This window comes from Malaclemys terrapin, chromosome 1, assembly GCF_027887155.1.
Source record: "Malaclemys terrapin pileata isolate rMalTer1 chromosome 1, rMalTer1.hap1, whole genome shotgun sequence".
Classification (NCBI taxonomy): domain Eukaryota; kingdom Metazoa; phylum Chordata; order Testudines; family Emydidae; genus Malaclemys; species Malaclemys terrapin.
In genome coordinates, this window is record NC_071505.1 from 101372939 (window position 1) to 101398320 (window position 25382).

Sequence of the window (25382 nt, forward strand, 5' to 3'; positions counted from 1 at the left end):
TCCAATTTCCGCCCCTCCCCCCGAGATATGTGCATTTTGTTAAAAAAAGTATTTAAAAAAAAAGTATAAATGTTTGAGTCTCTTTGAGATCTAGTGCCTTTTGGAATTTCATGGCATTATTGACCCATTGCTGTGATAAGACTACCACCTCACACAGTATGTCATTAAGATGGCTTATTGGTTTGACGTCCTGTGAGAGCATCATAAAATAATAATAAAAAAAGAAGCATTCAGACTCTACACATTTAGACTTTTGTTAAAATATATATTTCAGGTACTTATATATTGAATTTCAGCAGCTGAAATGTGGAGGCAAAATACTGGTCTTATCAATATACAATTATTCTATTTAAAAACAGATTGGTTTGGTTTCCCCATTAACCACACAAGAGTTATACTGTGTTTCTATGAATATATATTTTTATCAAATAAAACAATGAATTATTTATGTTAGTGAAGTTAGTCACAATTTCACATTACCACAAAAACAATGAAACCTCCCCACATGTAATCCATATATTAGTACGAAAAAAAACCCCAGGACAGTCAATCAGAACTATCATGTTACTGTTGTTTCAATGGGATAGTTAAATGAACACACATCAAATTTCAGAGGGGTAGCCGTGTTAGTCTGGATCTGTAAAAAGCGACAAAGAGTCCTCTGGCACCTTATAAACTAACAGAAGTATTGGAGCATAAGCTCATGTGTCTGACGAAGTGGGTATTCACCCATGAAAGCTTATGCTCCAATACGTCTGTTAGTCTATAAGGTGCCACAGGACTCTTTGTTGCTTTTTACACATCAAATTGAAGTTCCTAGTTAGGAATGAAGAGAGGATAAAAAATTGAGACCTGGTGGATATGAATCAATTCAAACAATTCTTTCACATCCGGCTTCTACTATATACTGAAAGTTGGTCCCATAGAAGCTCTGCCACTGGTTAAGTCAGAAACTGCTCTTGGTTCTATCAGGTATTTTTATTTTTCTTGTAGGACAAAGTTTAGCTATTTAGATATCTAAGTTATTTATATGGCCCCTGTTATCATACTATCTAAGACCTTCACAATCTTTAATGTATTTAATGGCACATGTTTTTTTCTCAGTCAGAGGTGAGTGCTAGCAGAGATTGAGGGAAAATTCTCCCTTCAATTATGCATGCGTAGGAAATTATGCATCCTACAGTGTAGGAAAGATAGGAAGTATGGAAAGAGACCACCCTGGCTTAACGAGGAGATCTTCAATTATCTAAAAATCAAAAAAGAGTCCTACAAAAAGTGGAAACTAGGTCAAATTACAAAGGATGAATATAAACAAATAACACAAGCATGCAGGGACAAAATTAGAAAGGCCAAGGCACAAAACGAGATCAAACTAGCTAGAGACATAAAGGGTAACAAGAAAACATTCTACAACTAGAAGACGACCAAAGACAGGGTAGGCCCATTGCTCAATGACGGGGGGAAATAATAACAGAAAATGTGGAAATGGCAGAGATGCTTAATGACTTCTTCGTTTCCGTTTTCACCAAGAAGGTTAGTAGTGATTGGACATCTAACATAGTGAATGCCATTGAAAATGAGGTAGGATCAGAGGCTAAAATAGGAAAAGAACAAGTTAAAAATTACTTAGACAAATTAGATGTCTTTAAATCACCAGGGCCTGATGAAATGCATCCTAGAATACTCAAGGAGCTGACTAAGAAGTGCCAATCTATAAAAAGGAAAATAAGGACAACCCAGGGAATTACTGACCAGTCAGCTTAACTTCTGTACCCATAAAAATAATGGCACAAATAATTAAGCAATCAATCTGCAAACATCTAGAAGATAATAAGGTGATACATAAAAGTCAGCATGGATCTGTCAAGAACAAATTGTGTCAAACCAACCTGATAGCTTTCTTTGACAGGGTAACAAGCCTTGTGGATAGGGGGGAAGTGGTAGACATGGCATATCTTGTCTTTAGTAAAGCTTTTGATACTGTCTCGCATGACCTTCTCATAAACAAACTAGGGAAATGCAACCTAGATGGAGCTACTATAAAGTGAGTGCATAACTGGTTGGAAAACTGTTCCCAGAGAGTAGCTATCAGTGGTTCACAGTTATGCTGGAAGGGCATAATGAGTGGGGTCCCACAGGGATCAGTTCTGGGTCCAGTTCTGTTCAATATCTTCATCAATGATATATATAATGGCATAGAGAGTACACTTATAAAGTTTGCAGACGATACCAAGCTGGGGTGGGGGGGTGAAAGTGCTTTGGAGGATAGGATTAAAATTCAAAATCATCTGGACAAACTGGAGAAATGGTCTGAGGTAAATAGGATGAAATTCAATAAGGACAAATGCAAAGTACTCCACTTAGGAAGGAACAATCAATTGCATACGTACAAAATGGGAAATTACTGCCTAGGAAGGAGTACCGTGGAAAGGGATCTGGGGTCATAGTGGATGACAAGCTAAATATGAGTCAACAGTGTAACACTGTTGCAAAAAAAGCAAACATCATTCTGGGATGTATTAGCAGGAGTGTTGTAAGCAAGATATGAGAAGTAATTCCTCTACTTTGTGCTGATTAGGCCTCAGCTGGAGGTGTCCAGGTCTGGGCACCATATTTCAGAAAAGATGTGGACAAATTGGAGAAAGTCTACAGAAGAGCAGCAAAAGATGATTAAAGAGATAGAAAACTTGACCTAAGAGGGAAGATTGAAAAAAATTGGCTTGTTTAGTCTGGAGAAGAGAAGACTGAGAGAGGACATAACAGTTTTCAAGTACATAAAAGCTTGTTACAAGGAGGAGGGAGGCAAATTGTTCTTTGTAACCTCTGAGGATAGGACAAGAAGCAATGGGCTTAAATTGCAGCAAGGGAGGTTTAGGTTGGACGTTAGGAAAAACTTCGTAACTGTCAGAGTGGTTAAGTACTGGAATAAATTGCCTAGAGAGGTTGTGGAATCTCCATCATTGGGGATTTTTAAGAGCAAGTTAGACAAACACCTGTCAGGGATGGTCCAGATAATACTTAGTCTTGTCATGAGTGCTGGGGACTGGACTAGATGACCTCTTGAGGTCCCTTCCAGTCCTATGATTCTATGCTCACCTCTCATTGATATCAATGGAAGTTGCACTATACTATATCCAAGGGCAAAACTGGGTCCAAGGTCTAGAAACCTGGAGAGATGTGACTGTCCTAATAGCAACCACACTTTAAATGGGGTCTTGAGGAGCAGATGCCTAATATTTTTAGCTGCCATCATATGAAGGAAAATCAACTTAACATTGAACACTTGTTGTTCATATACCTAAAGGTTTGGTGTGCATGTACAAAAATTTGATGTTAGGTCCTCTTTGATTATTAGAACTGCAAAGTCATGCTGCATATCATCTGAAAGCTAATTTTTCCTCATTTTTGTAAGAAGCTATCAAGTTTTACTTAGGACCTCACTGTCTCAATAATATATCTACCTGTTCCTTGAACAACCTGTTTGTTGCTGTTTGGTCAGATGATGAAAGAGCACATAATTCTCAATAAATAATAAGTTTACTGCATTCTCTAGCTTGGGCATGGAGAAGGGAAGAGCAGAAGAGTCAGTGATCATCTAAAAAAATATCCTTCTTCCCTGATTTGCACATCTTGAACCAGAAAACCCCTTGAAAATAATATAAATGCCTACATTTTGAAAGCATTGTATGTAATTTCCAGTCAGGATATTTGCTAAAGTTAATTTAAAGTGTGCCCAAAAGAGCCAGCTTACCCCCTATAGTTTCTTACTTTCACACCAGACTCAATTTTCCAACCTGCTCATCTCTGCAAAGGAAAAAAAAATTCATGCAAACACAAAATAAATAGCATGTAGACTAAATACTATTGATTTGTTCCATTAAGATAGTGCATCACAACCTAAAATGTTTGATACACTCAAATCTGAGGTTTCTTTCCTACCTACTATGTTTACATGATATGATTAGTTGAACTTTTGCATTCCATACTCAAATAATTAAAAGTTAGGAATATCAGAAGAAAGTAAGATCATAAAATTCTTGAGAAATGATTAATGCTAAACCTGACCCTTTCTGCGTATGAACCTAATGATTTCCAATCCACACCTGCTCACTTCATCACTTGGTTCTCACCTACGTTTCAGGAGACCACTAAAGTCAAGTTCTCCTGCATCCTCTTGTCCTTCACCGCTGTCGTTAATAAAAAAAAGATCAAATCTTTGTTTAATACAGAGAGACTTGGACAACACACATTGCAAACACTCTAGATGTTCTGTATATGCAATACTGTCTAGGCACACAAATAATGGTATAAAATCAACACAAACTTGTATTCGTTTCCACGCAAGTTATGGTTCCATAACAAGCAATTGTGAAAAATAAACACAAAGGTTTGTATTGCTTGCTGTTATACTTTTAAGGCAAATTTTTGTAGATTGCATACATTAATTTGCTAAGATTTGTGTTATATTTTAGAACACAAATTCACTTAAGCCAATCAACACAAAGGGCTTTGTTTTTGGGTGTGAGTAATATGTATGTGTAAAAAACAAAGGGCTTGTGCTGATCTCTGTTATAAATATAAAACAAAGATTTGCATTGTTGAGAGTGCTGCATTTAACAATGCATAGCTGTGTCAAATACCAGCTAGCGAAGCATTACACTTAAGTTTAACCTCTGTGTGTCAGCGAAGGGAGAAGTCAGACAGAAAAAAAGAAAAACAATACTTTGTACTCTTTTAAAATGGGATTGTAGCCTTTTTAAAGATGCAGTCCCTTCTAGAAGGTCTTCTTAAGCAAGAACATTTTATTACAATATACAGTACAGAGAAGAAAATGCTCTATTGTTGGGGTGATGACAGTAAACATTAGGGGTGAAATCCTGGCACTATTGAAGTCAATGTCAGTTAACTCAATGGCACTTGGATTTCACCTTAGAGTTTGCATACAGTATTCCTTTATAGTTTTCAGAAGTAATTTTTTCTGTTGGCATTGTGGTTGCTGCTGAGTTATAGTACAGTGTGCAAAAATGCGCCCCTAGGAAAGAATTCACCTTGAAATTAATATCCTTCTGAGCATGAATTTATCTCAATAACTCATCATTCAATAAAAGAAGTTACTACTTAATCACAATTATAAAGGATGTTTGTTTATTTCTTTAAGTTAACGAGTGATACTGGTTTTCTGTCCACAAACTATGTTCCCAATATTTACGTTTCTGTTCTGGTAAGAAAAATGTGTGCAGATTTAGAAAGTGTAAAGAATAAATCATACCAGTGGTTTTAATGGCTATTTTATCTCAAATTCCAATAACCTGCGAGAAGATTTAGGATATAATGCTGTATACTAAGACTTCTGGAATGCATATATTTTAATTTTATTATAAAGATGAATTTGACATGCATTTTTCTTTTTATCATAAAATAATCCTGTTGCATTGAAGTCAACTGGAATTTTGCCATTGATTTCAATGAGTGCAGGACTGGGCCCACAGTAACTTTCACATCATAAATGATTACTATCAGGGAGCATGTGGTAGGATATTTTAATGAATCACAAAATAAAATTTTAAAAATTCTTGTAAAGAAATAGATAATATTTAATGGCATCTTACAAATAAGATGGAAAATGTATTGGGAAACACACATTAAAAGAGTTTAAAACACAAGTTCTGTCTTATGAAGTAATGATCTTAAGTGTCAATAACTATTTTAAAATATTTGGATGTTTTTTGTCTCTGATGTTATCTATCCGCCCCCTGCGAAAACACACAACCTTCTTTTGCAATGTGCTGGCTAAATCCCACTTGTGTAATTATTTTTTGCCTATCTAAAGTTCCAGTCTATTTTTAAATGAATGAGAGAAACAAGGTGGGTGAAGTAATACACATTTTTCATTTTCTGCCCTGAACTACTATGTAGTGTTAGTATATGATGTTTATAGGCTACTATCTTCTATCCCAGAAGACACTGCTTGCAAAAAGACAGCGTCTTTGGAATCTTCACACACTAGTTGCTATATAATTGGTGTGGTTATTTAACTCTGGAGTAGAGCTAGGTGAAATTTTTCAGATGAATAGTTTATTCACCTAAAAATACTGTTCTGGTCAATCTGAAACAATTTGCGAATAGTTTCAGCCAGAAAAAAATGTGGCTAGATTCACAAAATGGCTGAAGGTAGAGAAGTGATGGTGGTACTCTCACCTGGGATGTGGGAAACCCAAGTTCAAAACTCCGCTCTACATCTGACAGAGGAGGAAACTGAATCCGTGTCTCCCACCTCCCAAGTGAGTACCTGTAAATCACTGGGCTAATTAGTAAAAGGGGCACCTCCTTCATCTGGTTATTATGTGAATGTAGCTCTTTTGAAATACCCAGAAACAAAACATTTCAGGTTAAATGGCATATTTTGTTTGACCCAAAATGGACTTCTTTAATTCACCTATATTTGGGGGAATGTTTTGATTTAGTTTGACCTGGACCAAAAATTTTTTTCTTTTTTTTTTTTTATCTGCCAGTGAACCCAAATCAGTTATTTCCCCAGCTCTACTCTGGAGTTACTTAAAGAAAATGATATATAAGCTTTTATCTCTTAAAAATGGAATTTCATAAATGCAATCCTATAACTTTATTTAGCCTTTGCTGTGCTTACTGTATGATTATCTAACTCCATCAACACTTCCCCTTATAGCAATTACAATCGACTCTCATTTTAAAGTCCATTATTCTGTGTATGCAGTTTCTGATATAAGGCTATTTCATCCCACCCACTTTCAATTATCTTACATTCCACTTTTTTCATCCTTATTTATAACACCACCTTTTTATAACACTTGATATACTTGGCTAGGAGAGATGGTATGAGGTGATTGTATGCTATATGTGTCCATTATTGAGTAACTTCACAGGATCACCACTTGAAGTTACCTTCTTTTGAAAGCAGATCGGATGTCAATAGATGGAGCAGCCTGAGAAGATTCTATGAAAGAAAAAAAGTTAAAGAAATATTTTTACCTTGGTGCTTTTTCATTGCTAAGTGACCACCATGTATATGCCCTTCTGGCATCAAGATCTGCCAAGTGCAAGTCTCATCAGTGCAGAGGTAATCTTTTTTAGTACATTTCTCGAAACTACATTATACATTTCTGCATACAAGATCAAATTGTGTGATTTTTCTCTCACATTCCCTCCTGACCGCACACACCCTGTGTCTCTCTCACTTTTTTTCTCTCACTGACATCTTCCAGTTTTCAAAGTAAATTCACTCCTGCCCAACATCTTACAGGAAAAAAGAAGTCCTGCATAATCATATGGGGGGCCCAAATCATCATCAGTTGTTTTTTGCCACCCAGAATAGACTTTGTCTTTCTCCCGCTGGGTGGTGAGCAAGAAAGATACAAGAGCTTGGTCTGACTGAGAGTGGGAGATTCTGGGGGAAATTCATCCCTGTGTCAAGGGCCAGCACAAGATCTCTGCACCACATAAATCCTATTTGGAGAGTTTATTTGTGATATAACTGATGGATAGATCCAGGGCCGGCTCTGGCTTTTTTGCCGCCCTAGGCCAAAAAGCCACCCGTCCCTCCCACCCCCCACCAGTGTGGCAGGGGAGGGCGCCGAGTAATCCCCCACCGGCCAGAGCGCCGGGGGGAGGGCGGCGAGCCCGCTGCGGCTCTGCTCTCCCCGGCGGCCAGAGCGCTGGGGGGAAGGCGGAGAGCCCCTGGCGGCCAGAGCGCCGGGAGGAGGGCGGAGAGCCCAGCCGGGGCTCTCCACTCTCCCCGGCGGCCAGAGCGCTGGGAGGAGGGCGGAGAGCCCGGCCGAGGCTCTCCGCTCTCCCCGGTGGCCAGAGCGCTGGGTGGATGACGGAGAGCCCAGCCTGGGCTCTCCACTCTCCCCGGCGGCCAGAGCGCTGGGAGGAGGGCGGAGAGCCCCCGGCGGCCAGAGCGCCAGGAGGAGGGCGGAGAGCCCGGCCGAGGCTCTCCGCTCTCCCCGGCGGCCAGAGTGCCGGGAGCAGGGCGGAGAGCCTGCCGCGGCTCTCCGCTCTCCCCGGCGGCCAGAGTGCCGAGGGGAGGGCGGAGAGCCCCCGGCGGCAGGAGCGCCGCGGGGAGGGCGGCGAGCCCAGTCGCGGCTCTGCTCTCGGGCCGGAGCGCCCGCCGCGCCGCCCCCCTCCAGGCACCACCCCAAGCACATGCTTGGTGGGCTGGTGCCTGGAGCCGGCCCTGGATAGATCTTTGTGCTGGGCCTTGGCACAAGGATGAATTTCCCCCTGCATGAATTAGACATATAAATCAGAGCTAAACAGATGAAACAACTCTGTCCTATAGAAAGTTTATAGATGCAGAGTTCTTCACCTAGCAGCCTAATGAATACACGCAGATTCCTAGCCCTGTCTCCATCAATTAGCAATCAGCTGTTGGGCATTCCCTTAACTGCAGCCTTCTTCCCTGGCTGATGACCAAGCTGATGACCTTGGTAATTTGGTAGGCTTGTTTTGCTAGGATGAACAAATACTCGACTAGGCTGCTTGGAGTGTTGCTGCCCTCTGGGTATTTGGGAAGTTTGTCTGGATCTGTCTAGCAGCTGAAATTACAGGACCAGGTGAACATTTGCAGGTTTTAAGATTTGAACAGTAGCCTTCATGGGGCAGACAAGATTGTTCGCTCTTGTTTGCTCATTGCTTCCTATCTCTCTTTGGCTCTGCAAATATGCATCTGCTAAAATTTGTTCATGTGAGAAGTCCCATGAGTAAAGTTAAGCATGTGTGTAAATGTTTGCAGGAAGAGGGTCTTTATCATGCATAAGTCGACAAATAATTTGGCCCTGAATCTCCACTGCATTGTGCAGTCGTTTATACCTGGACAAAGTAGATGTAAAATGCTACCACTGACTACATTTTACGCTCTCTCTGCACAGGTGGGGATTCCGAACCATTCCGGATCAGAATCTCTCTTGGATATAACTGCATACATAATCTCTCTCATGTGGTATCTCTTGACAGATTTATGACTGGCATTCTTTTTGTTCAGCAGAGGCCTGATCTACAATCAATAGAAGTCTTTCTATTGACCTCCGTGGGCTCTGGCTCAAACCCATGCTTGCCAGCCACCCCCCTCTACCATATATTTCATTCCAAAAATAAATCACAGTTGCTCAGGAGGCATTGTGTTCAAAAAGTTAATATTAAAACTTCCTTCACTGTGGCCTTGAGAATACAGTTATATCATATTTGTTGTTAAAAAGAGAAAAAAAAATCTATAAATGGACAAAAGGGGAATCTTACCGTGGACTTCAAGATCGAAAGAGCAGCTATCGAACTTATCCTTATATGTTACTTCGCACCGGTAGTTCCCGCCATAGTTTTCCTTAGCTTTAATGATTTGCATCTCAAATGTATAAACCTGAAATTCAAATGCGAAGTATAATCATTTTAGTTTAGGATACATTTGTAGAAAGAGGAAGTTAAAAGCTATAGCCAAGATGGAGAGTTTACTCTCTCCGCCTGTGTCAGGAGTGATGCAGAGCTGTGCTGCCCAGGAGGAACTCTGGAAAGGAACAGTGACTCAGAGACCCCCTTTCAAAGTTATTACTCAGAGGAGCTCCTGTTTTATGCCAGGGGACAGATCCTTACCAGACACAACATCCTAGGGAAATGTATGGTGCAGCCAGAAATTGAACCTAGTTCTCCTGAGTCTCTATCTAATGCCTGAACCACAATGCCCTCAATCCTTAGATGAATGACTGATTAAGAATGGTTTTTAAGGCTTCAAGTTTTGTCTCTTTAAAAAAGAAAAATAGAAGTGTACCTTGCTATGACGCTCAAATGTCTCCTTCAGCTGAAGGTGTTTGCCTGCTTTACTGGCTAGGTCCATCCATTTACCTTTGAACCACTTTACAGTTGGCTTTCGAAGAAGATCTTTGGCTTCTACTTTGGCTATAAATGTAATATTTTCTCCTTTAAAAAAAGCAAAAAATAATAATTCAGTCATTGCTGAAAATGTGGTTGCCTGTCACATTTGTACAAGTTTCTTTTATAGAAAGATCTGAGTCTGAGCCCAGGTTTACAATGCAGTGTAGCTATACCGTTAGAAAGAGACTTGACAGGGAGGTTGTGTGGCAACCCCAAATGGCTGCCTGAAAGACCAGTATTGATGGGCTTCAGAGAGGGACATGTCTAGTTCCTATTTCTCCAGTCCCTAGTTTTGTTTATGCTCTACAGATCCCCACAAAATCCTTTCTTCTAGTTAGAGACTGAGAAAGTGTAAGAGCATATGAACAACAATCTCTGAAACTCTCCCACTGTGTCAGCTGTTGTACAGCTAAGAGTAGTACAGGTGATCACCTATCCTCTCCAAGTGACCACAACTTCCAGCTTTCACCCTGACTAAATTATTAGATCTAAATTTGGTCCTGGTATTAACCAATTGAATATTCTCTTCACAGACCGGCCAAATTTGTTCTTCAAAGAGGAGTGTGCGGTTCCCACTGAAGTTAATGGGAGTTGCATGTGCCTGAATGCATGAATTTAAACATTCATATGTGAAATGCACCTCTTGTCAGACTTTATCTGTATCATAAAACCCCCAATATTTAATTTGTTTCTAGCCACTTACCAACATTCACTGAACCACCCTGTGGTTTTTCAATAAATAAAGTGGATCTCTGGGAATTGTCATGCTTCTCTGGTTCTTCTGGAGTTCCATCTCCAAGAGACCATACTAATATGCAGAGAGAGGGAGAAATATCATTTGTCTGAGCATGGTTCACTCCCACCAAAGTACACTTACCTGAGTTCATTAATCTCTCTAACCCTTTAGGCATCCTCAGTGGTATGTAAGTCTTCCGTTCCCTTACTCCCAGTGACACCCATTGTCAGGGTCGGGGCTGTCACATGCTCTACAGTTCCTATAGAAATATCATCTATGTGATGATGGAAAATGGAACTACTCGGGAAAGGAATTTGGGCAGATGGACGGTATAAGTGTCTTTTGTAACTTGGACTGCAATAATGTTCAGCCACGAGCGCTTTATAGGTATAGTCCACGAAAGTGCTTTGTAGAAATAGACACCACAGATCAAAGGTCCAAAGGCACAGCCAGTCTTAGGCACAAGCAGGATAAGTGTGACCACTTGGTGCATGATTTTTGTGGATCTCCCTCAATCCTGCACGCGCTCAGCAACTCATGCAAACTAATCTTTCCCCTTTGCCAGTGAAATAATGATGGGAAGAGGCTCACTGTTCAATCCCAATCTCTCCCTTCTGTGATAGAACCAGTGAGGCAGCAACTTGTAGCCTGATTTCCAACCCCACCACCACTGCCACCAGCCTCCGCCTACATGTACCCTCCTGAGAGCTTGGGTCCAGCAAATCCCCAGACCAGCCCTGTGCATAGATTGATGTTTATAGGTGACTAACTAGCCAGACACAAATGATTAAGTCACACACTCAGGTACAGATCCTTCTCCTGTTGAAGTCAAGGGGAGTTCTGAGCCAAAAGTGGGTGGCAATGCTGAGAAAGGATGTATGTACTGAGTCTCCAGAATATCTCCCTCTCTGACAACTCCTTCAGAGCCCTGGCAGGAATCAAAGTTGACTTCCAGTGGAAAACCCCATGGAGAACAATAAAGAAAACATTTGTGGGCCACAGGCTCTCCTCCTACAGACTGGGTAAAACATGTGTCCCATATTCTGAGTTAGAATGTGTGCAGTAAGAATGATATATACTCTCCTTTAGACTGAGGAGTGTGGGCTAGTGCAGAGTGGGGGAAATGAATGTAGCTAGTAAAATTAGCGCCACCCAGGCATATATGTCAGAAAGTACAATCTGTGCAGGAGAACATGAATATTGGTCTATCCCCACAACAGGCCATTTCTTTGCTCTCTTTGGATCAGAAAAGCCTCCTTATTGTTCTTGAATGGAAAAAAAACATGATACTGTGTGATTTGGGTCAGTGTGTTCAAAGGCCGTCAGTCTCTGATCTTACAATTAACAAACAGGCACAACAAATTGCAATATAATTCATATTTTGTTATGCCTTGTTGCTAATATAAAAAATTCCTTTTCATGTACAGTACCTGTTGTAAAAGATCATGGCAGATGTCAGCATGGTTTTTACACTGTATAAAGGATTATTACAGAAGGAATCATGCTGAAAGTTAACATTGCACAGATATGTAACATTAACTACATTGGCCACTTGTGGAAAAAGGTAACCAAATGTTTTTGTTTTATTAAAAGCTATAACACATTCCAGGAGGTACAGGAATACTAAATAACTCCACTTCTAGGATGGTTAAAAGAACTAGGCTTTTAGCTTTGTCTCTTAATGCACTCAATGTGCGGGAGTATCCAGTACTACTGCACATGTAATTGTGTTTTTGCTCACGTGTAAACAGACATATACACATGCACATACAGACACAAATGTATAGGGAGAGATGCATCTATCTATATACTGTATATATAGTATACTGGTACACATACAAAAACACAACATAAATACAAATTGGAAAGGGTCACTAGTGAAAATTCTTTATATAGCTGTGTCTGGTACTGGAATTTTTAGTGTGAAACCAGCTGTAATCCTAATAAACCACAATGTGATTCTGAAAAAAATGTTATAAAAGTTTCTATATGCGAGAAGATCACATAAAGTCATCATGTGTTTGGTTTTTATTAAAAAGATTCACAGATTTCAGCTATTCCAGGTAAATAACCGGGGTTGAAGTCCCATCTGCACATTTCATTTAAGAGAGATGTCTATTTCTAAATTTCCAAGTAGATTTTCCCGAGTAACCCCTTTTCTTTGACATTTAAAATCAACTGAAAAGTTAAGATTTAATGGGATATGAATGACTGTAATATAAAATAAAGGTAAATTAGTGCCAAGAAATAATTAATTAATAATAATTACACTATGTTAGCGTTGGAATGTTTCTATTTTTTTTCAGGAGGTCTCACCTGAATCTTTTCTCTCCACTGACCGAGTAGTCCCATCTGAAAGGAAAGAGTAATCTGGATGATCCCAGTTTAGAGATCACAGTGTAATTGACCTTAGAGTTTACTGGTTCTTTAAAAAAAAAAAATTGACTGTACACAAGTAGCAGAGGTGGAACAGAAATTTAGGAGCATAATCATGTGGAGACGTCTCAATACAGGAATATGAAAAGTGTATAACTGAGTCTAAACCTCAATTATCTTTCTTCCGTTTCTGTACTCAACACAGGAAGATGTAATTAACATAGTGTGCATCTCTGTGCAAGGCTTCCTTTCCAAAGGTTCACATTTTAGAAGGATGCAACAAGGCCAATACTTTCCTCAAAATTCTAGGTAGTTCAAGATAATAGAAAACATTTCAGTCCATTATTCATCCTAAAGGACAGTATCTTGAAGTTTAACAATATAATGACTCAGGTTGAAAAAAAAAAATCCAGATAAATAATGGAAAAGAAATGTTGAGGGCTCTTTTTAGGAGTGGTTAAAATAATAGTTTTATTTTTAGAATTAAGGGCCAGATCCTCAGCTGGTACATATCAGCGTAACTCCACTGATTTCAGCTGAAGATCTGGCCCCTGTAATACTTCATTTTCAGGGGGTTTGTGTAAAAGTTGATAATTTCTTAAGGGAACTAAAATAATTCACAGCACTTCTTACTTTAATAAATTGCTGTGAATCATTAGGCATTCCATCATTGGGTTTCATTAAGGGTTTGCACTCCTTTTTAAACAAATTAACATAAAACCTGGTTGGAAAGCATGTGTGTGGGCAGGATGAGGTTTCAGCAACACCCCAAAGTTGGTGGCACTAGGACCTTAAGCAGCATCTTTTACTGCTGCTTTCATTCAGTGGTTGTGGTTTGAGGCCCTTTTATTTGTCAGCTGACTGGTGGTCAGCACTGAAAAATTAAAGCCACCTGACTTCTGATTGACTGGTAGAGCAGTGGCATCAGTAAACAGCCCAATTAAGGTGACATCCAATCAGGTGGCGATAACTAGTTTTAAATCATAAGGATTTAGTTTAATTATAATTCTGAAATTTGGGTTCAGGTTTAACCTTAAAAATGCAGTCTGTATTCCTCCAGATGAATGCATACAGACTCTGACCTTCAGAGCAGCTGAGCATTTCACCTGCTACGAAATAGTGAAGTCTCACTTAAGACCTTATAAGAAAATACAAGTGGGATTTCAGTGCTGTAAAAGCCATGTACTGGCCCACTGCATGGGGAGGTGAATTTCACCTAAAGTATCTAAAGAAGTTTCTGTGTTGATGGAAATTATGCTTAAATGCAAACTACAGAATCAGGACCTATTTTTTTCTAGTTTAGTTTTTTCTAAGGAGGAAGGAAAAAAGCACTGTAATAATCCTAACCTGCTTGTGGCGTATTAACTGAAGCACTGTCATCTTCATCTGTAAAAAGAAATATGAATAAAAAAAACATACAAGGAAAAAGAGAGCACTGTAGATTATCCTTTTTAGTACAAACAAACGAAAATGTGAAACCTGCAAAATAAAAAGGGTGGGGGGGAATCATGATAGCTGGAAACACTCGTAATGGAAACTTCAAACTGATGAATAAAGCGTTGAGTAATTCAGTAGCTGAAATGGTAAACCTTAATGCTCCAGGCAAGTAAAATAAATAAATAAATAAATAAAATAATGGGATGTGAACTGTGATCTATTATTAAAATATGGATTTATATGAGAGTTTTTTAAGTGATTCTGTTTGTTAGAGATGTAATCCACAGTGAATACAAAAGACCAAAAAATGAAATCAAGGTCAACCACATATCTGACCTTCTGAAGAGGATGTCGATTCGCTGACGTTCATGTCTGCAAGTAAAATGCGTACCACATATACATTCAACATAACTAAACCATTTCAGACACGCAAAACATACCATAATTTAAAAAACCACCACTATACACACAATTAGTAACTCCTGCATTAGAAGATTAATCCAAAATGAAGGGACTAAGCAACTCAGTTTTTTCCATATACAGGTAACACTTCAAGTATTGAATCATTATCAGTTCACTTGGTTTTCATTTGATAAACATTGAATAATGGCCCCACTCTTTGGTATTAATACTTCATTTCCTAAGAATTATAATCTATTTTAGCAATTGTACTGTTATTTTAAAATGTTAACTCATATACTATGCCATGAATATTATTATTAACATTAATATTTTAATGGCACTTTCATACTTTTCCAGGTTTTTTATTTTTATTATTATTATTAATAATAATAATAATAATAAAACCTGGAAAAGTATGAAAGTGCCATTAAAATACTGATATTAAGGTCTAGTTACAATATTCATGATTCTGAGGAGACCCTAGTGGCAAGATAAAAGGCACTTTCTACAACAGTACAGTATTTTTCGTTAGCTAATAACTGTATTTGAATTTTAGCTGTTGAATAGAACACACACAGAGCTCAGTCTCTGGTGAAAATAGACCATAAGTATTAGTGTTTTAAATGGGTTTTAGTAGAAAAATATAATTTTTACCTGTGTACTTGTTGAGAGGCTAGAACAAACTAGATATAATTATGGCTTCAAGATATACAGACATACAGTAGAACCTCAGAGTTATAAACACCAGAGTTACGAACTGACCAGTCAACCACACAGCTCATTTGGAACTGGAAGTACGCAATCAGGCAGCAGCAGAGACAAAAAAAAAGTAAAAAAGGCAACTACAGTACAGTACTATTTTAAATGTAAACTATTAAACAATAGGGAAAGCAACATTTTTCATCTGTACAGTAAAGTTTCAAAGCTGTATTAAGTCAATGTTCATTTGTAAATTTTTGAAAGAACAACTATAATGTTTTGTTCAGAGTTATGAACATTTCAGAGTTACAAACAACCTCCATTCCCAAGCTGTTTGTAACTCTGAGCCCTAGTCTACACTTACCCGGTAGTTCGGCGGCGAGCGATCGAACTTCTGGGTTCGACTTATCGCGTCTTGTCTGGACACGATAAGTCGAACCCGGAAGTGCTTGCCGTCGACTGTGGTACTCCAGCTCGGCGAGAGGAGTACGCGGAGTCGACAGGGGAGCCTGCCTGCCGCGTGTGGACCAAGGTAAGTTCGAACTAAGGTACTTCGAACTTCAGCTACGTTATTCACGTAGCTGAAGTTGCGTACCTTAGTTCGAATTAGGGGGTTAGTGTAGACCTGGCCCAAGGTTCTACGGTACCTATAAATGTTAACTAAAATGTGCATCTTCAACTTTATAAACTTTATTTTATTTAACTTTATAAAGTTAAATAAAATTTGCATCTTTTTCTAAATTGGCCTAATATAACAACCTGTTTCCTCCTCTTCAGGAACTACTATAAATGGTTTTTATGGTTACTAACAGCTCATATAACTACATAGCATGGCACTTTAATGAAGGTATATAAATGTGACTTTTCTGTTATAGGGAAATATTAAAGCAGTCTCATTTAATTTTGTAAAGAGATTCACTAAACTAACAGAGCTACAGAAAGCAAATGATGCAATATATTTCCCAATAAAACACTGATAACTTGGATGAAAGGTTGCTGAAGTAATTAATATAACTCTTCCACAAAAAAGATAATACAGGATCAACAGCAGAACAACTTTAAGCATTACAAAGAGTGGGAATGAACATGAAAGGTAATACATATTGCCTTCCCATTCAGTTTCTGACAGCATTCACATGTGAAAATGTGACTACCTTAACTTTGACCCACAAGTCATACTCATGCATACATACTCTTTCAATGGTACACATACATTAGCAATGCCTATTTACATATATAATCCTTGATCTTCTACAGCTAGATTGTACCTTTAGGCACAGACCTGTGTAATGAGGTGGTCTGTAGCCATGTAGCTCCTGGAGGAGCCCCAAAGGGCTTAGAATTGGTTCTGGGGTAAATAATTTGTTACCGTCAACATGTTGGGGGTCAGGCAAAAATATTAACTTTCAGACCCCTCCTCACCCACTTGCTTCATAGGATGGTTGAACACTGGTCAGGCGGAACCTGCGTTCCCTACTGTGCCAGGAGCCAAGATGCATGGAGGTTGCTCAGAGGTGGGTGAGTGTGGTCTTACTCTTTCCCCCTTACATCCTGTGCACACAAGAGAGGGCGTTCCACAATCTGCCCCTTAATTCTTAAGGTTTTTTTAAAATAGTAATATTGCAGTTCTGTATTTTACTGAAAAATTATAATTATTATTTTAGCAACCTTAATGTTAAGTTAATAAAGGTTTCCATGTTGATATTTTCTTCTTTTTTAAAATTGGATTGGCACAGATAATTTTGTGTGCCATATGTATTACATTTTCTGTGGTGCTGGGTTCCTCATGGCTTCCACGGTGTGCAAATGGGATAGCAGAAAAGCTGTGCAGCTCCCAAGATGTACAGGAGGGGAGTCCCACTACAGATCTAAGAGCCCCCATTCTTTACACCTTAGGAGGTGTGCTTCTGGAGAAGATGTATACACTAAGCTATATTGGAGCACCTACCCTGCTTCTGCGGCACCTGGAGCTCTACTGGGGAGCCACATCCTCTCTAACAACTTATTTTCACCTGTGCCTCTGTGGAAAAGGCTCATATATAACATTCCTGAAACTATTTAGATCTATATCTCTAGAAAGTTTGAACTGTTACAACTTAATAATTTCTAAACAAGAATGCTTCACAAAAACAACAACTCTAAACTATTTTTTTAAAAGTCATTCAGTCTCCTAACTATTGAAGGAATTCACATCAGACTTCCCCCAAAATTCAACCTACACATAGAGTGATTTTAGTTCTGTTCCATATAATCTCATGTCTAACAAACAAATTTATGCTCTACTTTAACTGAAAACTGAACACTATTTTAAATCTAGAGTCACTATTGTCACTTTTGTGAAACAGCAGAAAAGGTTAACTGAGTAGAGCGCAGATACAAAACAGCACTCTTAACATACATGATACTTCTGTTTATTGTAGGCATGGAAACACTTGACTTCTGAGTTGTGCAGGAAGTTTGGTAATGTAAGCAAGTGATTTGGATATTTGCTGCTACAGATTAGGCAAGCAAAGAATAGGTATTGCAATCTGAGAAAGCTAAAGACCCATACATATAGCAGGCCAAAATCTCCTCTCAGTCATACCCAGGCAACCTCAGGTACTTTTGCTTAGGTTAATGGAGAGCTATATTTTACCCAGTCTGTGTTATAGAAGAAACACTTTTTGACCTTAACATGATTTAAGAATAATAATATGAACAGAACTATATTTAAAGATGTTAGCTTTCACAAAAAGGGAGGGAGTAAAGCGAGATGAAATGGATGAGAATGTGCATTCTTACGCTAACACAATATATGAAAGTCATAAAGCACTTGGATAATTATATATATTGCATGTACTGATTATCTGTAACACTTAGTGGGGATAAAATACATTATAGATCTATTAATACATTAGAGATTATGAGGGAGTTGAGGATATTCTTACAATCTTAGGTATTCAAATTAATGTACATCAATTAACATAAATTTACTATAAAGTCACAATGAAACTGGGCTAAATTCTCTTCTCACTTTTACCAGGATAAACCTAGAGTAACTCCAATTAAACTCACTGAGTCAATCTAGATTTACACTGGTGTAACTGAGAGCACAATTTAGTCCTAACAATGACCAAGATTTTCAAAACTCTGTGCCTAAAATGAAGCTTATTAAATAGATTGTTTGGCTTTTCAAAGTGCTGAGGACTCAGCAGCTCCCATTAAACTGTACAGGAACTGTTAGGTACTTAAGGTGCTGGGTAGCCAAGTGAAAGAATTGAAGTTTTAGTAGACAGATGAAAGGCTTAGTGAAACCTAAAGAAAATACAGGGATGAAACATGCAGACATTTTAGTAGATGGCTGGATGGAACCTAGAGAAAGCACATCAGTGAAATATGCAAAAGTTTATTAGTGGACTCCTGAATGGCTGGATGGTACCTAAAGAAAGGAATAAGCAAACTGTTTTTAGATTGAGAAAATCATGATAACAATACTTTGTGTACAAGATGATGCTAAATTTAAAAAGAAAAAAGAAAAAGTGGAAAATGGGATCAGTATAAGATGACATGGCCATAAGTTTGGTGGAACTTCTGCTGATTCACTTCTTGTTCTGCAAATAAAATGAATACTTAGTACCTACATCTGAGTTCTGAATTTTCCAGTTACACAACTCAGATGTCTATGAAAGTGGCAAAATTATACAGGAGCAGGCAAATTTTCTTTTCACTGTTCTGAACTAATCATTTCCAGTGAAAAACCTAGAAAGAGAACAAAGAATTTTTCACATGGTGTGACCCATTTTCTCAACTCTACTAGACCTACTAATAACGTAATAGGTAGACAAATGTTTTACCATGGACAGACAGTAACTACCAACAAGTAACAGAATAGTAGAGCAGACACACAAGTAGGTATACTTTTTCTGCCTAACTGCTGGCTCTATGCCACTAAAATCATCTGGAACTTGTGAAGAACATGGCCTAGGTTTTCTTGCTTAGCTGTAGGATTCATGTACAACCTGACCTCTCTGCAGACAGACAACTTCCCATGTACCGGGGTGGGTGGCTAGTATGAACTATCATGAATATCTTAGAATTTGTTTGATCTGCAAAGCATCCATGTATTATGCTATCTAGATGTGAAACCCTTCACCATCCCACATAATTCAGAGAAGACCCCAAACTGCCACCTGCAAAGTTATGGAAGCAGTTTTTAGCTCCATCCTGGACTCAGTAGTACAAAAGCCAGTTGTTGGCTGGCTCTCTCCCTGTTCCTTGTTGGTAAATATATATACCTTTAAAATATATTTTTCTAATATAACATGACTTTCAGCAAATGGAGAAGAGAGAGGCCTTTTCTTCTGATATTCAGGAACTATGCTTGTTATTATAAAGAATACCATATACTAAATTCTTCATAACAGATGAGCATGAGAGTCTTAAAGACTCTCTTCCCTTATGCACAATGGAATCCTAGCCCTGGATTGGGGTTCACAGGAGCTGGGGTTCAGACTGCAATGTAAATAATAATACATTTAATTAATTATTTCAGCTAACTCATTCAGCATGCTCTGAGTCTTACTGACAACGACTTCTGTGCTGCTATGTAAAGGAACAGCTCCACTAGACCATGATGGATGAGAAGAGAATCTTTTCTACTTATCAGTACCACAATCCTTCTGACATTTCACTATTCAGTTTCTTATTGGAACTCTTACTTTAGCAGTTGTTGCTAGTTGAAATATGATTAAAATGGAAATACCTCAACTTTTACTTTGTGTAGTAGAATCTCAAACAATTTTTTTAAATTTAAAAACCATTCCAAGCACTAGAAGTAAATGGCTCAACCCCATGAAAAACTCCTACCCTTCAGCAAATCTCTTTATTCTTTGCTAGTGTGAAGCTTCAAAAACTGCAAAACAGATTGCACAAAAAAGATAGTACAGTAGTGTTCGATGAGATACTTACCAAGGTGTCTTTTTAATTCAGCAAAATATAGACTTGTGGAGTTAGAGGGGAAGATATTATAGATGTTCAATTCAGGAGCAAAATGTTTTTCCCAGGTCAAAATTCAAGCAGTCATAACCAACAACTGCTAAACTACTATAAGGCAAAAATCTTCATTTCTGTTTCTACCTATTTGGAGTGCAAAATGCTCCTGAATAAAACTGTTGCCAAGAATGACAGATTTAAGTCCTTCCCAAAATATTTTTGTGACAAAATACAAGCATTATTGGAAGACAGTTAGCAGCATGCACTGACGCTAAGTTCAGCATGTTTATTCTGCCAGTGATATTTGGTTCATTCATTCTCAACATTGGCATTCAGATTTTCTTGACACAAATGGCCATGCACTGCACCACATCTTTTTCAAATTAATCTGTAAATTAATGTGCCTTTTAAAAAGACTAGATGCCACATCACATCTAGTCTTTTTAAAAGGCAAATCTATAAGCTCCCAGCTAGGTGAGATCAAAGTCGGAGTAGATATTCAAGGCCTGTTCCAAATAATGAAAAAATGTTGGGTCAACTATAAACAGATCTTAGTCTGATTGAGATTTTTTTTTATCAGCATCAGAAACCTCATACTTGACTCAATAAACTATACTGTCTATTTCAAAGTGAACTGATGAGCTGTTCTAATTCTACTCAAGTAGAGAATACAGAATAATGCACAGTATGTGCCATATTTGATCTTTCTTTTCATACAAAAGGATAGAATTTGACCCACTCCCACCAAATGTGTGTTCCTAAATGGAAGAATTGCCAATTGAGGGCCAGATTCTAATTTCAGCTAAGCAGCAGGAATAGCTATGTATCTTGAAAACCTAGCTGTTTGTTGGATCCATGTATAATTATGTGTATGTTTGTGTGTGTTCACAGCAGATGATTTTTCAGGTAAGGCAGTAACACAGAACATGTATTGGGGTTTACCATTGGGCCCTAAATGAAGAAAAATTAATGAAGTGAGACGATTCCTTTACAGAAGAACATGTGGAAGTTAGATGACTTAGTTGACCAGACGTCTGATGAAAATATACAGCATGAAATACCAAGGTTCTAAGGTAGAATAGAAACAGCCTTGGATGATAAAATGAGATTGCCCACCTCATGCAAGAGCTACTGGTATGCACTGATCTCAATTTTGTTGAATTCTGTCAGTGTCACCATTCATGCTCATTTGAAGATGGCTTTCTACTCATGCAAATCATTTGAAATCTGATCCAGGAAGATGGACCATTTTATCTAACTAATCATGGTTACTACGCAGTGTAGCTAGCTCAACAAAGGCTAGTGAGTTTCATACTTGTTTACGGAACTTTTGAAGGAAACACATAAACAGCATAATTTCCTTGTGCTCAATGAGTGATCCAGAAAAAAAATCCCGGAATCTTCAAACCACACTACTGTAATGTAATGCACCAAAATTCTGAAAAAAGCTCAAACAATCTAGCATCATTACAGCATTTATGGATGCTCTGCCTGCTTCCAGCTTTTGGTATATGACTGTCCACTCACCTTTAGTCTGTTCAGTTCCATCCTCTTTTGGTTTCTTTTGTTCTGTGTAGGAAGTACAAGTACATTTTTGAGAGACTCTTAAAGTAAAAAGAAAAACTTATACAGCATTATAAAGAATACAGCAAAGCTTTAGGTCATGTAAATGTGTAAACCCCACTCCACCCCCGCAAAAAAGGCTATTTCTTAGGGTTATTGGTAATTATATAATGTGTAGCTATAATTCACCACACCAAATGTTACATATTAGAATAATATACATGCATTTTGTGTTTGATATGTTATCGGACTATGTACTATTGAAGAGGATTGTTGCGGCCTCCCTCACAGGAAGCAAAGTGACACCTTCTTTGAAAGCAGCAATTGTTAGACCCTTGTTCTCTTGGGAACTGTTCTGAAGCCCATTGTAGCCAATTGAAAGACTCCAATTGATGTCAATGGGCTTTGGATCAGGCATTCGAAACTGTCATATTCTGATAGTACCTAAATGCCTCAGAACTCCTGGGCCCCAGTCAATTTGTTTTTAGGTTGGTGTACAGTACAGACAGATAGAGCTGGAGACATGGTCTGACATCTCTTTCTGGGGAGGGTTTAAGATCAAATAGCCATACTGATTCTTTTAGGCTATCTGCTTTCATTACTGTTGGCAATGAGGTGCTATTGTAGATCATAGCAGGAATAGATAGGGTCACTCCTGAGTGACTCATCTTTTCTCCCTGAGACAACCCAGAGGTTAGTTTTTGTAAATTCTTAATTGCCAAAAGGGTTCTCTATTCCAGGGTTTTGCTGGATTCTATTTTGTTAACTATCTTGTTCAATTTGTTTATGGGGCCATTTGGAGGTGTTGCAAGGATGTATGGATTGTAGTGTCTTCAGTACACAGAGGACACTCAACTCTATTTCCCATCAAATCTGACCTCCTCACTGTGGTTGAATGACTTACATAGTGCCCAACGGAGTATGGTGGTTGGATGAGAGTTAACTAGCTGATGTGCAGTCCAAGATGGGACAGAAACTAGAATTGATCCAATAATAAACCAAACAAATACATGGGGTATATAGTTATACCACTTTACGAGTGTTAATGTAGTTCAGGTGAGCATGCAGATCAAACCATAAGTGCTTGGTCTTCTACGGTTCATGTTCTCACAAGAGAAAAGGGGCTAGCTATGTTCAAAGCTTCATATTTATCTGAAGCCTTATTCAGTAAGGGTTTGATTCTGACACTCTTATCCACACTGAGTAGTACATTCAAAGGGAAATGAATGGGACTTTTTGTTTAGAAACAACATGAATGTGGGTAACATAATCAAGTCCCCAAATTTTATCATCCCTTTACAATGACTGTGTCCAGAAAGATATTTTCAGTCTCATATTTACCAGCTCTCTTCTAAACAACATCAAGCTTGAGAAATTAGCAATTCTTAGGCAACCCTATCTGAATGGTAAGTGAAGACAACACCTTACTAAATCAAGCTCACTTCCTATTGTTCAGCAGCTGTTTATTTAAAGGCAGACAATAAAAATAGACACCACAGTATTGTAGCACAGTCCAGACTCACGCAATTCTGTTTATGCTACAGACCAAATCAGATAACTAAGGAAATTCCTTTACTAACCTGCAGGTGGCGTGGTTTCTGCAGGTGGCAAAATTTCTGCTTCAGTTTCATTCTCTGAAAATAAAGAAAGGAAAAAGCTGAATTTGAAGTAAAAAACATATTTTTCATACATTTAATTGTATAATTGTTGAAACCAGAAACATTCAGGGTTAGTTTAAGGCTTCAAACCAAACCTCAAAAATCAGCTTCTATTTTGATACATACAGCAAAACATCTTTCCTATTCCCTATGTCATTCATAATTTCTCTGTATTGTGTCTTCATAATGACACCAGTTATTCTAGAGATTTATATTTAAATGGTTTTTATTTTGTACAAAAAAGGACAGAAATTATAACAGGGCCCATTTGGTACTACACAGAATCTCGTTAGCAGTTCTATACGGAAGCTGTTCCATACCCCTAATCATTTTTGTTGCCCTTCTCTGTACCTTTCCAATTCCAATATATCTTTTTTGAGATGTGGTGACCAGAACTGCACCCAGTAATCAAGGTGTGGGCAGGGCCGTCCCTACCCATATGCAAAGTACGCATCTGCGTAGGGCACCAGGAAATTTGGGGCACCAGACTTCCTGGTGCCCTGCACCGCTGCAATCTGCTCCAGCCCCTGCCCCACCTCTTCCCCATGGCCCCTGCTCTGCCCCAGCCCCACCCCTGTCCGCCCCAGCCCCACCCCCACTCCCCTGAGAGCTGCAGCAGGGGTTGGGTCCCTGCACTCACCAGCAGCGGAAAGTGCAGCGACCTGGCCCCAGCCACGCCACCGGTGAGTGCTGGGGAGCGGTTCCCTCCTGCGCCCCAAACCAGTCCCCCCCCACGGAGGCCTGGGGCCAACTCCCCTCCCACCCCCACAGAGGCCTGCCCCCCCACCTCCCACAGGGGGGGAGGGGCTGCATAGGCCCCAACATAGCTAGGGACGGCCCTGAGTGTGGGCATACCATAGTGGCATTATGAAACTTTCTGTCTTATTATTAAGGCTGCAAGTCTTTCATGGAGGTCACGGACGTCATGGATTCTGTGACTTTCTGGGACCTCTGTGACTTCTGCAGCTTCAGCAGCTGGTGTGGCTGACCCTAGGGCTCCCCGAGCAGATGGGGTGGCCTTGGGGTCAGCAGCGGTCTGGGAGCAGCAGCAGCACCCCAGGCTGCCCCCGCCAGGAGTGGAGGCGGTGGAGCCCCGGGCTTCCCCCTCCCCAGCACCTAAGCTTTAATTAGGGGTATTTATTTTTAGTAAAAGTCACAGACATGTCAGTGGCCGTGACTTTTTGGTTATTGCCTGTGACCTGTCTGTGACTTTTACAAAAAATACTCATGACTAAATCATAGCCTTACTGATTAACTATCCCTTTCCTAATGGTACCTAACATTCTGTTAGCTTTTTTGACTGTCTCTGCACATAAAGCGGATATTTTCAGAGAACTATCAACAATGACTTCAAGATCTCTTTCTTGAGTGGTAACAGCTAATTTAGATCCCATCATTTTGTATATATGGCTGGGATTATACTTTCCAATGTGCACTCCTTTGCATTTATCAGCATTGAATTTCATCTGCCATTTTGTTGCCCAGTCATCTAGTTTAGTGAGATCCCTTTGTAACTCTTCACAGTCTGCTTTGGACTTAACTATCTTGAGTAATTTTGTATCATCTGCCACCTCACCGTTTACCCCTTTTTCCAGATCATTTATGAATATGTCAAATGGCCTTGGTCCCACTACATATCC

At 39.1% G+C, this 25382-nt stretch overlaps 1 protein-coding gene across 6 annotated transcripts in view; it reads right to left on the reverse strand.

Annotated features, from left to right (window-relative positions):
• MYBPC1 (myosin binding protein C1) overlaps window positions 1-25382 on the reverse strand; it is a 112554-nt gene that overhangs the window by 53973 nt on the left and 33199 nt on the right. For 4 of the 6 annotated variants that reach the window (XM_054033475.1, XM_054033433.1, XM_054033441.1 and 1 more), the window contains exons 2-10: window positions 23665-23718; window positions 22049-22090; window positions 14360-14398; window positions 12953-12988; window positions 10604-10708; window positions 9797-9945; window positions 9274-9391; window positions 6922-6973; window positions 4131-4187 (exon numbers count right to left, since the gene is read on the reverse strand). In XM_054033475.1, the coding sequence (XP_053889450.1) occupies window positions 4131-4187; window positions 6922-6973; window positions 9274-9391; window positions 9797-9945; window positions 10604-10708; window positions 12953-12988; window positions 14360-14398; window positions 22049-22090; window positions 23665-23718 (652 nt within the window). The remainder of the gene's footprint in view (window positions 1-4130; window positions 4188-6921; window positions 6974-9273; window positions 9392-9796; window positions 9946-10603; window positions 10709-12952; window positions 12989-14359; window positions 14399-22048; window positions 22091-23664; window positions 23719-25382) is intronic. The other 2 variants (XM_054033450.1, XM_054033459.1) reach the window with 2 other exon arrangements.